The sequence below is a fragment of the Lonchura striata genome, chromosome 25, assembly GCF_046129695.1.
Source record: "Lonchura striata isolate bLonStr1 chromosome 25, bLonStr1.mat, whole genome shotgun sequence".
Classification (NCBI taxonomy): Eukaryota; Metazoa; Chordata; class Aves; order Passeriformes; family Estrildidae; genus Lonchura; species Lonchura striata.
This window is the reverse complement of record NC_134627.1, coordinates 3,678,476-3,692,466: the sequence shown is the minus strand read 5'-3', so window position 1 is coordinate 3,692,466 and position 13,991 is coordinate 3,678,476. Positions and strand designations below refer to the sequence as shown.

Below are 13,991 nucleotides of genomic sequence, written 5' to 3'. Positions count from 1 at the left end.
GGGGAATGTATTAGCTGTTCCTCAATAGTGCTCACAGAACATCAAGGTCTTCTCTGATTTGCATACTTCCCCAACAGTGAGTAGGTTTGGGATGGACAAGATGCTGAGAGGAGAAACAGCCAGGACAGGTGATGCCGAATTAGCAGAGGATTTTTCCATACAGTAATACATCATTTTCAGAACTAATACTGAGAGAAAGGAGGAGGAAAGGGACTTTTTGGAGTTATGGCATATGGCACCCCCAGTGCAGCCTCACAGTGTGAGAATAACCAAGCACCGGTGCAGGTTGTCCAGGCCCCTTGTGGAGTCTCCATGCTTGGAGAAAGTCACAAACTGTTTTGTCATGGCCTGAGGGAAGTGGAGCCTGTGGAGAAGTCAGGCTAGAGCTGCTTGATTCAGCAGGAGCCATATGAGAACTGTAGGAATTTACCCCTTTCCCACCGTGCCTTTTGGACAGAAGAGGGAGACAAATCAGGAATGCAGGATTGAAGGCAAACCTTCGGCAGGACCAAGGTGTTTTACAGCTTTTTGATGTTGTTGTCACTCACAATTCTACTCTGTTTTAATTTGGCAATAAACTAGAATCCTGGCAGTGTGCACTTAAAGCCAGGAACACCTGCCCTTGATCTGACTCCTTGGGAACACATCTGAGACCCATCAACTCCAGGCTCCTGGTGGCTCTCTCACCTTCCTGACATCTAACACAGCCCGTGGCAGGTCCCAGCAGGTTTGTGTTACAGCCCAGCTGGCTTTCCCGTTGCTGTGTGAATGGCACAAAAGTAGCGGGCAGAGTCATTGTGGTGCAGAGCCACCAAAACCAGAGATGACTGAGACTGGTAATTATCCCGTGAGGCTGTGGCCCGACCCTTCACGGCTCCCCGTATGTCTTTAAATCGCCCCAGCTGCTGATAAAGGACACCCACTCCAGCCGGCCTCCGGGGGACTGACGGTACCAGAAAATATAATAATCCTCGAAGGTGAAGCCGGATCCACGGCAGAAGAGGATGACGAAGTCCCCGGGCGCTCGCAGCCCTCCGCCGGCCTCCTGCAGCCTCAGCTGTGCCCAGAGCCCTGCGGAGGGAGAGCGCAGGAATCGGGCAGGGCCCGACCGCGGACCGAGGGCGTTGTCCCGGTGCCCTGGTACCCACAGCCCAGCACAGTCACAGCCGCCAGCTCCGGCCTACAGCCCCTGTCCCTGAGTCTGTGCCAGCCTTTGCCCGTGTTCCCTGCCCTACCTCTGCTCCTGTCCTTTCCCCAGCCTCTGTTCTTGTCCCTGTCCCTGTTGGCGCTCCTGCTCCAGCCTGTCCCTGTCGCTGTCCCTCGTTCCCCCGGCCGGGCTCGCCGCCCTCCCCGCCCGGCTCTCACCTGCCGGCCACAAGGCCAAGGCCAAGGCGAGCAGCCCCGGCCCCGGCCCGGCCAACATCGCTGCCGGCCCCGGCCCCGCGGCAGCCGCACAGGAGCCGAGCGGAGCCGCGCTCGGGCCGCTGCCGCCCGGCTCCGCCTCGCCGGGGCAGCGCCGGTGCCTCCGCCCGCCCCGGCACACCGCCCCGGGCCCGGGACAAGGGACAAGGGGCGGGCACGGGGCTTGCTTGTGGGCAAAGTCTGGAAACCACTACCTTCACTCGACTCTCTTGCCCTACTACACTGCTTCCCTCCGCACCCCAGAGCTCCCCACTGCACCCCCACAAGCCCTGCATCATTCTTCCCATGTCTTGCATCCTATTCTTGCCGGTTTTTCCTGCTGGCCTGTATGGCTGCCCTGTGGACGACATCGGGCTATGCCTGCTGGGACTTCCACGTAGGGAAAACAGGAGAGGAACAATGGGACATGGATGTAGGGAGATGGTGGGGCTGCACAGACCTGCTTGAGCTCTCAGGAACAACGTCTCCTTGTCATCCTTCCTAGAGTGGGAAATAATCCCAGATACATTAGAGTCTGCAAACTAGAACTGCTGTGAATTCACAAACCCCAACTTGCCCCACATTTTCCTGCCAGTATCCTTGTTGCTCCTGCCTGACCCTCCTTCACCCCATGCTATGCTGCAGTCAGCCTTTGCCATTCATCTGACTTCTGAACCTAAAAGCTGAGGGTTGATAAAGAGAAACCAGTCAAATTTCCAGGGCACCCTCAGTGTCTTTTACTGTTGTTCTATCCAGGACACAAAAAGCTATCCCTTGTGTCCCAGCAGTATAGTGATGCCCAGTGTACTGCAGATGTTTCCTGGTGGGAAAACCTCTTGTGAGTAACAGGACCACCGTGGCTCCAGGAGCTCTCCTCATAGAATAGGCCAAGCTGAGTTCTGCTGTGGCCCTCGGATGCCTAAACCAACTTTCCTTTGAGTTTCCAACTCTACCAAACAGTGAGCCCAATCTAGAAAAACTCCTGTCATGATCATTATATTCATTTTTGTCTTCATCAATTTTCATTATCTGATGATCTCGAAGCACTGTATTAAATATACCAAACCTCTTGCCTCATGAACTGCAGTGCTGTTGGTTGCTTAGGTATTTCATAGTTTTAGTAGCTTTTCTCTTCATTGGTATTTTCCAAAGTAGCAGACTTGATGCTGGTTGGGTGTGGGAGGATCTCACCATTTAACCATGTGCAGCACAGAGAAGGTGACTCTGCCCAGTGCTGGAGCCATTAAGGTAAAAACTGCTTTTGTCTTCTTTGGCTGCTTTGCAAAGAGGAACAAGATGAGGGTCTGTGATCCATTGGGTTCTTGTGTCAAGGGCTAGGGCTTGCCAGGAGCAAAGCACAGATGTGGATCCCCTGGCTCTGCCCACAGCTTGGTCAAGGCTTTGGACAGAATGCCCCAGCAGCACTGGATCCTGCAGTGTCAGCTCCCTGGAAGTGCAATTGGATGTTACATCCAGATATGGTGATTGTTTTCACGAGGGATGTATGAGGAAGTAAGAAAAATAATGTTTCATCTCATCTGCAAAGAGTCCCATGGTCCTGCCTGAGTCACTGCTCTGAATACCTCTGCACAGATGGAGACTTTGAGAAAAATAGGCAGGAGTTGGGATGGGAAAAGTTGTAAAGGCTGATATAAGGAGAGGATCATTTCAGGCATGAAAACACAGGTGAGGCTGGAGGATGTAGAGTCTCACCCCTCCTGTGCTGTTGGTGACACAGATTTTGTACGAACGGAAATTTGGCTTAGCTTAAGGTGGAGCCTCACACCGCAGTAATAAATCGCAGTGTCCTGAAGAGAGACTTTTGCTATTTCTAAGGGGGCTGTGTTATTTTTGTAGACCACCATAGAGAATTGGCCACTGCGGTACTTGTCATTCCCTGTGGTTTTGTGTGCTTGCAGGAGAAATGTCAGAGTATGTCCCAGGAACTGGCGGTACCAGAAGAAGTTCAGGTTGGTAACACTCTGCTTAGCAGTGAACTGACAAGGAAGAACCACTTGCTGTCCAACTTTGACTTGCACCTCAGAGAAGAATTGTTTCAGGGGATCACCTCCAACAAGACCTGCAACACAGGCATAAATGTGTCTGCAGAGAAGTTCGCTTCCTTCTCTCACTTGCTCTGTTAAAACTGCCCCAATCTTTTCTGTTTTTCCAAAGAAATGGAAGTTAAGATATCTACATCCATCCCCCTTCCATATTTCTCCCTGACCTCATGTTCTTGTTGGTAGACACCTCTAAATAACTTACTAAAACTCATGAGAGACAACAGGAAGCACACAAATACACCCACCTGACTGGATTAGCAGGACACATGCTGGCACAGCCATGGTGAAGATCATTTTTCCCAGCTCAAGAATCCTTTTCCTTCGCAAGACTCTCAGCACCCAGCAGAACACTCTTGGTAGCACCACGAAAAGGCACCACCCTGCAGAGAGAGTGCAGCACATGTGTGACACAGTCACACCTCTGCAGCGTGGAGGGCTGGAGAGAGGCCCATACACCTTTTGCCTTTTCTTGTCTCCACAGCAGAGAATGGACAGTCTCAGTGTTTCCTGTGCTTTTCCTTGGGTTTCCTTCTTGGTTCACAGCATTTACTGTGTGAGCAAACCTCTCTGCCTCGCTGCAGAGTGTCTGCTTTTGTGTGCTCCTTGATGGTAGGCAGGCTTCTAAAAGCACAACAGCTCCTCAGAGCTGCATCAGAGCATTCAAGGCTCTGGGAAACACAGGTGTCATGTTCTTTTCAAAGAGTTTTGGGTTTCTCTTCGTTTCACCTCTGATATTTTGAGAGCAGTTGTTCAGTGTTTCTCCACACATGACAACTGAGACAAGGGAGGAAGCTGAGTGGTGGGGAAAGGGTATTTTAATGGGTGAACACATAATTTTCTAAAATAAGGTGATGGAGTCCTGGTTCCAATGGGTTGGCTTAGTGCTGGCTGGAGGAGGGCAAACTGAGGGCCTGGTGAGGAGAAGGCATCTGCAGTCCCATCCACAGTGCAGTTCTATACCTGTGCAAGGCGTGGGGGCAGGACTTGGAGCTTTCCAGCCACTGTTGGCACAGTGAAAAGGAAAGGGACTGAGATGGGGACAGAGACAGTGAAAAGGAAAGGGACTGAGATGGGGACAGAGACAGGAGGCAAACCCTGGTGTGTGGATCTGGTGAGCAGAGAAGTGCCAAAGATTAGCTCCTGAGCATCACCTCTTTCCCTCTCCAGCCTCCTGGCAAATCCTGAGCTTTTGCTCTTTCTCATTTTGGTGCATACTCTGACTGAAATAGAGAGAGAGATCTTCACTGCTGGGCATCTGATTCTGCAGCAATGTACTTTTTATCAGCCGAGGCTGCAAGGTGAGGGTGGCCCTGTAAATCAAAGACCCTCAGCTGAAATCTGCCCAGGTGGTGCACATCCCCTGGCCAAAGCAGCCACTTCTCTTTGAGAACCCAGTGATGCCCAGAAGGTGCACAGGCTCACTGGTGCCTGATGACCCACAGCACCAGTGATTTCAGTGCAAGGTGCAGATGTTTGTGACACTGCCCAGCCAATGTCAGCACTTTGAAAGCTACAGTGGGAAGGAGCTGGTGCCTATGGGAGGGCAGTAAGGTACTCATGTTTCCTTCTTTGGACACAGGAGCATTGTCCTGCACCTGAGGAGGAACAACCCCACGTACCAGTACATGCTGGGAACTGCCCAGCTGTTAAGCAGATTCGAAGAAAACAGCCTGGGGGGTTCTGCTGGATACCATAGTGACAATGAGGCAGGAATCCTCCCTGGCCTCCAAGAAGAAACTCATAAGGCAAACCCTATCCTTTAGCAGCTGTGTCTTGTGCTGGTGAGGAACACAGACAAGACTTCCAGCTATGGGATTGCACTCTAAATAGTCCCACTCCAAATTAAGATAAGAATCCAAACTGTTATGAAGACATCCTCATTGGGGCCTGAAATCAGGAGGAAAATTGAGCTTTGCAGGTGCAGGATAGAGATGGCTAAAGATTCAGCAGGTTGCTTTTCAGTGCCTCAGCTGTGGGCAGATCTCTGCCAGGTTTGATCTGTTCAGCTGTACTGAATCTCCTTCTGGTCCTGGCTGCTTTGTGGAGCTTGTGGGCAGAGCAGCAGAGTCCCTGCAGTTCCCTTGTGAGGAGGGACACACAAACACACACATGCTCATGAGACTCACGTCACTCGTGCACAAATCTGCACCCAAAACCACCTGCAGAAATCTAGCATGCAGAGAAGTCCAGGTGAGGGAACACATGCAGAAACACAGCAAACTGTGCACTCAACTGGAGACACCCGGGGGCAGCCCCATCAGGGATGCTGGAGCATGCTGGAGAAGGGCAGGGCTCCAGATGGGCTAATGGTGGTGTTTGAAGACTGTACAGGCGGGAGGTGAATTGGGAGCTTTGAAGAAAACATTGTATTCGAGGAGTCAGTGATCATGGTGATACATTTCTGTTCTGTTGGGGCTTGCACTGAAGATTTGGGAAGCTCCTAAAGTGCCCTGTGCAAGCCTGTGTGTGGGCATCATGGCAGAAATAACCTTACAGCACATAAGGATAAAATGTGTGTTTGATTGTTTGTTTATGGTTTTTTGGTTGGTTTTGTTTGGTTTTTTTTTTTTGTTTGTTTGGTTGGTTGGTTTGGTTTTTGTTTTTGTTTTTTTTTTTTTTTTTTGTTGTTGTTGTTGTTGTTGTTGTTTGTTTGTTTGGTTGGGGTTTTTTTTTGTTTTTTGGGGTTTTTTTGGGGTTTTTTTTTGTTATACAGAATAGAAGGAACCAGGGTGTGGGAGGGAAGCAGAAGCTCTTTCTGGTTGAGGTCTGTAAGTAAGAGTGTCTGGAAAATCCACCAAAGTCCGTATAATGCAGTGTGAATGCAGGATCCCTAGCATCTGAAAGAATGCAAGGTTTAATTCCTACCTATACTCCTGGGTTTATTCTGTGTTACTAATACAGCCCCTTTATAATAACATTTGCTAGCAGATCTATGTTTCTGAGATCAGGGAGGGACCCTGCACCCCTTTTTTCCCAATGACACCTCCCTGATACAGAAGAGGAGCAGACAAAACAAACCAGCAGAATTTTCCTGATACAGTGTTAGGTGGGATGTGGTCTAACCCAGGAACCAGCCACTTCTTGCCAAGAGGGCCATAAGGACCCCAAAGGAGTGGCCCAGACTGACATCATTTGCCTTTTCTGGATTTGTCCAGCAGGTGACCTATGTCCTCCGCCCACACTGATTTATTTTGATCCATAAATGCTTGGTCCTCTCATCCTGTCACATTAAAACAAAACAAAACAAAAAAACATAAAATAAAATAAAATAAAATAAAATAAAATAAAATAAAATAAAATAAAATAAAATAAAATAAAATAAAATAAAATAAAATAAAATAAAATAAAATAAAATAAAATAAAATAAAATAAAATGACTTCATACAGAAAGCCAAGACCCAGTCTATGGAATCAGCTGGAATGTTTCACGTTCAAGGTGAATTTGTCAGAAAATTATCACCTCCACAAGGTACCGAGGCCGGTGCAGGTGCCTGTGTCAGTGTTGGTGTCGCTCTACGAGTCAGTACCGGTCCCGGTGCCATTGCCGGTGCCGGTGGCGGCAGCGCCCCGGGATCCCGGGCCGAGCGGGGCGAGGCGGCCCCGGCGGCCGGAGCGGCAGCGCCCCCTGCTGGCCCCGCCCGGCCCCGCCCGCGCCGGTTCGTGCCCGGCCGCAGCCCCGGCTCCTCTGCCCGTGGCCCAGCGCGCAGTAATACACGGCCGCGTCCCCGCGCCGGGGCCAGCCGAGCCGCAGCGCGCTCCAGCGCCCGTCCTCCGACACCCGCAGCTCTCCCGCTATGGCCGGCACCTCCTTGGAGCCTCTAGCAGCGAGGGTGAGGAATTCGGGTGCTCGGCCCGGGAGCTGACGGTAGAAATGGATGAAATCGTCGCTCCGTTTGTTGGTGTGTGAACAGGTGATGTTGGTGCCGGTGCCCTCGGTGGTCTCCAGGAGTGGCTCCTGCTCCACCTGGGCTCTGCTTGAAGCCACTGCCGAAAAAAAGAACAAGACTGAAATCCTGCGTTGTCCTTCTTAAGAGAACAATGCCCACAGAAACACTCAGGAACGTACAGTGATGATGAAGAAGACAGTATCGAGGGTATTTCAGGATAGGCAAGAATGGAAGTCTCCATGAATGGTTTGTGGAGAGATGAATGGGGGAATGACAGGTAGAACGGTGCAGTCACCGGAGAACTGGAGCATGTGTGAGAAAGCACTAAAAGAAAAAGAGGAAAAGTAACAACGGCTGAGAACTGACATTATAGTTTATTAAGAAGGAGAGGAATGGAATGTTTGTGCAGGGATGGATAAAGAAAATAATGAGGCTATTTCTGAGAGACTATGGGATGGAGAAGAGTGAGGGGTGAACGGGAGAACTCTCAGGCAGTGGTCTACGGAAAAGCCAGGCAGGAGGGCAGCCTGCGCATCACCCCAGTCTCAAACCCGGCCTCTCCCCAGCCCCGCGCACCGAGCAGCAGCAGCGCGGGCAGCGCCGCCAGCCCCGCGCCCCGACACCGCCGCATGCCGCCGCTCCGCCGGCCGAGCCTCGCTGTGCCCCTCAGCCCCGGCTCTGCTGCGGCCGTGCCGCCTCCTCTGCAACGCCGCCAGCTCCGCCCCGGCCCAGAGCCCTGCGCCGCCGCTGCTCGGGCTCTCGCCGGCTCCGGCCAGGGAACGGAGGGGAGGCGAGCGCGGTGCCAGCGGGGCGGCGCTCGGGGCTCTGCGCGGCGGAAGCGGCGGCGCCGGGCTGGGGGCAGGGATCGGGCTGGTATCGTGGAGCTGAGCATTGACAGGCCCTGGGGTTCCTTCGCTCCCATCATCTGTTCACTCACATCTCCCCTTGGCTGTCATGTTGGGAACTCCCGAATTCTCCTTCACTGTACTGGAAAGAAACACACTCATACGGATACAGGAGCTGGGCATAAAGACTCAGCATTTCTCTGTGTCCATGAAACCAAACTGATGCAGCACAGGAGAGAGCAGCTATTCCCTGGCCTGGAGCGTCCTGTCCGTGTTCTGTGTGCCTGTGTATCTGTGTTTAGAGCAGATAGAAAGCAGGGAGTGCACTTCAGTGCCTCTTCCCTGGACAAATCTCCTGCAGGCTGCTACATGGTTGGTCTACTGCACCCAGGCTCCTTCTGAGTCTGGAAATCAGGTGCGTGTGAAGCCCCTTCCCTTCCTCTTTCTCTTACAAAATGATCCCCATGACTAATATCTCAGTGGAGGTTGTTTTATTCCGTGCTCAGTCCAGTCTCATGGCAAATTTATTTGGGGACATTGCGTATTAGATGAAAGCTGAGATGTAGCTGTAGGGGCTCTTGTTTAAGGAATTAGGAGAGAAACTCTCTGGACAAGTCTGCTATTTGCAGGGCAAGGAAGAAAGCTCCTTCCTGAGACTCCAGCTCCCAACTCAGGAATGATCTTGGTTGCTCTCATTCACCCCTGTGCTCTCTGCTTCTTGTCTGCTCCCTCTCCTGTGAGAACCCCGGCCTTGCTTTGGGGCCTCATGTGGTGGTGAAATTCCTCCTCCAACCCTTGCTTCTAAAGAAAAACTCCGCAGGCTTAGCTGTTCGGTCTCAAGGCAGTTTATTGCTATTTATCTAACAGATTATGTTCTTGGACTGCAGCTATTTGATCAGCGGCCTGGGTAGAGGCACACACACACCCTGACATCCTCTCTATCTGCTGTCTTCTTCGTCTCTCTCCCCACCCAGGGCGGCTGCTATCTTTTATAAGATATATTACGTATAACATGTTTACAATTGTTCCCCAATACCTACTACCTACGTTCCCAAGTGTTTTTCTACTCTAAACCAATCTGTGAGTGCCAACATCACCAAGAACATGGAGGTAAGGAAAAAGAAGGAGGAAGAACAGGATCAGCCCACTTTCCTCCATCTTAGAACTTCTGACCCCCATGTACAAAGTGAAACCCCCCCTGTACATGTGTTAAAAATCCCCTGTACAATACTAAAAAAATTTCCCCTCTACTTTGTAATTACTTATACTATACTATCTAACCTTTGGTGATTGCTTGTTCCACCTCCAAAGTTGGTAATTCATTCCATGGCTCAAACTCAAAATCACAGCTGTTTTTCAGTTGTCTGCCAGGGTCTAGAATGCTTCAGACCAAGGCCTGGAACCTCTAAAAATGTCTGAGGGACATTTTGAGTTCCCACACTCTCCCAGGTGCACTTTTCACTTGGAGCCGTGTCCTGCTACAGCCCGTGCTGGCCATGCCGGCCCTGCGGCCCCACCCCGCTGGCCAAGAGCTGCAATGAGCCCTGTGCCAGGCAGTGCCAGGACTCCACCGTCGGCACTGAGCCCTCCCCCGTGCTGGTGACCCTGCCCGGCCCCATGCTCAGCTCCCTCCCACAGAACACCGGGCTGGGATCCTCCACCCCGGCTGCTGTTGGCAGCATCCTCAGCTGTGACCGAGTGCCCATCAGCTCTGGGGGCTGTGACCCGGCTGGCATTTCCAGGTGCTGCTATGGCACAAGGTCCCTGCCCTGAAGCAGATGCTGGAAAGCCCCATGGAGACAGCTCAGGTTGCTCAGAACATGGTGCAGGGCAAAGGATGGACATTTCTCAGTGTTGGTCCCAGGACAGCTGCAAGGCTTTGACTTTCCCTTTTCTTTGTTTGCTCTGTCTCCCCTTGGCAGTGCGGTGCCAGCAAGGGCAGCCTGGTGGGGCCCATCAGTCTCGTCTCCCTGTCTGGGGCAGGTAGACAGGCACCGTGTGGGAACCTCTGCAGTGCCAAGGAGGACAGACTCTCAGATGGCCCCGGGCTGCCAGCACTGCTGTTGTGCACTTGTGCTGAGTTTCTTTGTGTCTTTGTGCCCCATTAAATCTCTCTGCTGCATTCAGGCCTGGTCTCTCTGCAATCATTCCCCCCTGCAGATGCTCTCCAAGCTGTCAAAGTAAAAGGGAGCCGAGCGAGGCTGGGGCCCCAGCAGACCTGCTGTTTGCAACCAGAGGAGTGCTGCTGGGAGATGTGGTGGCTGGAGGCCGTGTTGGTCGCAGCAACTATGAAATGACAGGGTTTTCATTTCATGGAAATGAAGGGATATCAAGAAAACCTCTACCCTGGACATCCAGAGGGTGGACTTTTGCCTGTTGAGGACACTGATGTGGAACGTGCCTTGGGAAGCAGCTCTTGAAAAGAAAGTGGCCCCAAAGACTGGATGTAATTTAAGAAATAAATCTCAAAGGCACAGGAGCAGACTGGACCTGTGTGCAAAAAGATATGGAGGTAGTGAAGAACTGCCTGGCTGAGAAGGGAGCATTCCCAGGAACTCTGGGAATAAATCGATGTTTTATCACCTTTGGAAAAGGGTAGGCAGCTCAGGAAGAGTTGGACGATGTCATTAGGTCATGTAGAAAGAAAAGCAGAGAGGACAAAGTGCAGAACTTGATCTAGCCCATTCTGTAAGGGGTAATTAGGAGTGTTTTTACAAATACATTAACGAGGACTGAGAATAATCACCATTCTCCATTGGACACCGTGGGCAATATATTCACCAAAACTAAGGGAACTGCTGAGGTGATTAGCAACTTCATTGGTTCAGTCTTCAGGAGCAGGATTGATGATCCTCAAGGGAACTGGCCTCATGATCTGGAAGACAGGGAAGATAAGCAGCACGGAACTGCTGTAATCCAGATGGAGAAAGTTAAAGATTGGCTAATAGATTTAGATGCTCAAAAATCCTTGGGATTGGGAGGGATTTGTGCTAGGGAGATGAGGCAGCTGGGGCAAATGATCATTAAGCAAGTGCTGAGAAGAGGGGCAGACGGAGGATTGTGACTCCGAGCTGGTCGGTGACTCGGTGCCGGTGTGGATTTTGAAGTCTGTATCGGCATCGGTCCCATGGCCGGCGCCGGCAGCGCCCCGGGATCCCGGGCCGAGCGGGGCGAGGCGGCCCCGGCGGCCGGAGCGGCAGCGCCCCCTGCTGGCCCCGCCCGGCCCCGCCCGCGCCGGTTCGTGCCCGGCCGCAGCCCCGGCTCCTCTGCCCGTGGCCCAGCGCGCAGTAATACACGGCCGCGTCCCCGCGCCGGGGCCAGCCGAGCCGCAGCGCGCTCCAGCGCCGGTCTGCCGACACCCACAGCTGGCCCAGATTGTCCGGCAGCTTTTTGGAGTCTTTCACTGTGAACACAAGGAGTTCAGGCCCTTTGTCCGGGAGCTGTCGGTACCAGTAGATGTATTCGTTGGTCTGGATTTTGGGATGCGAGCAGGTGATGTTCATGCTGATTCCCTCGGTGGTCTCCAGGAGTGGCTCCTGCTGTATCTGGGCTCTGGCCACAGCCACTGCCACCGGGAAAAGAACAATCAGTTTTCTTTAACAGAAAATGTTGGAGGTGGAGATAGGAAAGGAGGACAGATTAGCGTTTTCTGAGATATGCCTCGAGAACAGAATATGGAGAGATTATTTATCCGAGAATGTTTTTCTGCGAACACAAAACTATGAGGGCTGTTCAGATGTAACATGGCAATTTTTAAGAGAAAAATGGAATGAGGAAAATAGATTTCCCTGGAGGAAGGGAGGGATGGATGGATGGATGGATGGATGGATGGATGGATGGATGGATGGATGGATGGATGGATGGATGGATGGATGGATGGACGGACGGATGAAAAAACGGAGTAAAAAAGGCAAAGTCGCTGGAAGGACTTTACTGAGGCAAAAAAAACCCCGCCATGACAGTAGAGGAGGGGACAGGGAGCAAACAAGAACTGAAAGGGAGAAAAGGAGTTAGAGATGAATCTTAGAGAGAGAAGAGTCTAACACAGCCCCCCGACCACCCGCACTGCTTCCTTCCCCGCGCACCGAGCAGCAGCAGCGCGGGCAGCGCCGCCAGCCCCGCGCCCCGACACCGCCGCATGCCGCCGCTCCGCCGGCCGAGCCTCGCTGTGCCCCTCAGCCCCGGCTCTGCTGCGGCCGTGCCGCCTCCTCTGCAACGCCGCCAGCTCCGCCCCGGCCCAAATCTGCCCCCGCCTCTCCCCGCAGCAGCACCTTCAGCAGCGCCACCAGCACGTTGGACACGGCCCGCGACAAGAGCCAGCTGTGTCCCATCGCACACAGCAGCCGCCCCGCGTGGGGAGCAGATCCAGCCCGCACCATCTGCAGCGGGCAGCTGCCGGCCCCGCTCGGCTGCGCTCAGGCTCTGCGGGAGCCTGGCAAGCTGCTGCTCTGTGCTCTTCAGGGCCACAGCAGCGCTCGGGGCCCTGGCAGAGGCAGCAAATTCCCTCCCGATGAGGGACACACACGGACACAGCCAGGGCCGTGCTCAGCGCCGTGGAGCCACAGACAAATCCGTGCTTCCCGTGTGTCCGTGCAAACGGGGCTGCTCCGAGAGCTCACAAGGCAGGAACACACAACCAGCGCGGTGCTCTGATGGGGACATGTGGGGCAAAAGCAGCAGGGCTGCAATGTGGAAGGACAAGGTCTCAGGCAGGCACAGGGGAGACTTTCTTTACTCAGACGCTGCACAATGCAGGAATGAGTAAAATAGTCCAAATGAGTTTGTCATGGAAAGTACTAGAATGAATTCTGTCCAAACCTCCAGTTCATAGTACACACATGTGAATGCAACTTCTGGTGAACACCAGGATGAGATCAGGGTCCCCTCCCCAAGCTCAGCCTTGCCCTGACACATCCCCTCCCTGCCCTGCCTTGTTGCACAGCCGAGGCAGCTCCCTGCACCAGGGTGCCTTGCAGAGCACAGAGGTACAAGGCAGTGTCAGAGAGCTCCACTTCCTCCAGCTGCAGGACACTGGATTTGCCCGTGGTGTTCAGGTGCGTGGTGATCCGGCCGCTGTGCTTGGGGCCACTCCCTGCTTGATAGGAGAGCAGCTGTGGGGCTTGGCCTTTCTGCAGCTGGTACCAGAACAATCCCCCAAAATTAGTGCTCTGGTATTTGCAGGTGGTGTGGAAGGGGTGTCCCTGCTTCACCGTGACTGGTCCATCATCCTGGGTGACCATGTCCTGCCCCGTGGCGCCTGGAAGAAAGTGATGGTGAGCTGCTCCACAGGGAAGGACACCAGGCAGGAAAAACAGATCGGGTGCGAAACCCTGGTGGGGAAATCTCTCTGCCCTGCAGCGCAGTCCTCAGATGTGCAGATGGAGAGGTGAGAGCGATTTTGGACAGGATTTCAGAGCTCTCAGCAGAGCAGGACCATGACAAGACATAAGCTGCCTTCCTGCTACTACTTCTACCGCTCAGAAGACCCGGGAACAGCCCAAATTTTGTGTGCTCCACCAGGCTGAGGAACCATCGATGTATAGTCAAAGGATTCATCCTGCTTCTGCATCCCTGTCACCTCTGAGGGTTCCTCAGTCCCTGAGTACACAAAACGGTGATTTAGGAAAGAGGGAGCCCCGGTTGTTCTGGCAGCACAGAGAACTCTGGAAGCCGTGACAGAGAATTGCAGCCTGGAGGCAGAATGGGATGCCCTGTTAATAAAATGAGATTAAAAGCAGTGTCGTGCCTGGGGCAGGTTCGACAGGATCTGGGAATATAGGCTAAAATAGGAAGAA

At 52.9% G+C, this 13,991-nt stretch overlaps 1 protein-coding gene and 2 gene segments (V, D, J or C); all 3 read right to left on the bottom strand.

Annotated features, from left to right (window-relative positions):
• The window catches only part of LOC110480576 (M1-specific T cell receptor alpha chain-like), a 210,733-nt gene that overhangs the window by 189,043 nt on the left and 7,699 nt on the right, over window positions 1-13,991 (bottom strand). The window lies entirely within an intron of this gene.
• On the bottom strand, window positions 735-1,423 carry LOC144247452 (Ig heavy chain V region 6.96-like). The segment is given in 2 exon segments: window positions 735-1,071; window positions 1,366-1,423. Coding segments are annotated over 2 exon segments (395 nt in total).
• On the bottom strand, window positions 11,220-12,426 carry LOC110471103 (immunoglobulin heavy variable 5-51-like). The segment is given in 2 exon segments: window positions 11,220-11,761; window positions 12,282-12,426. Coding segments are annotated over 2 exon segments (597 nt in total).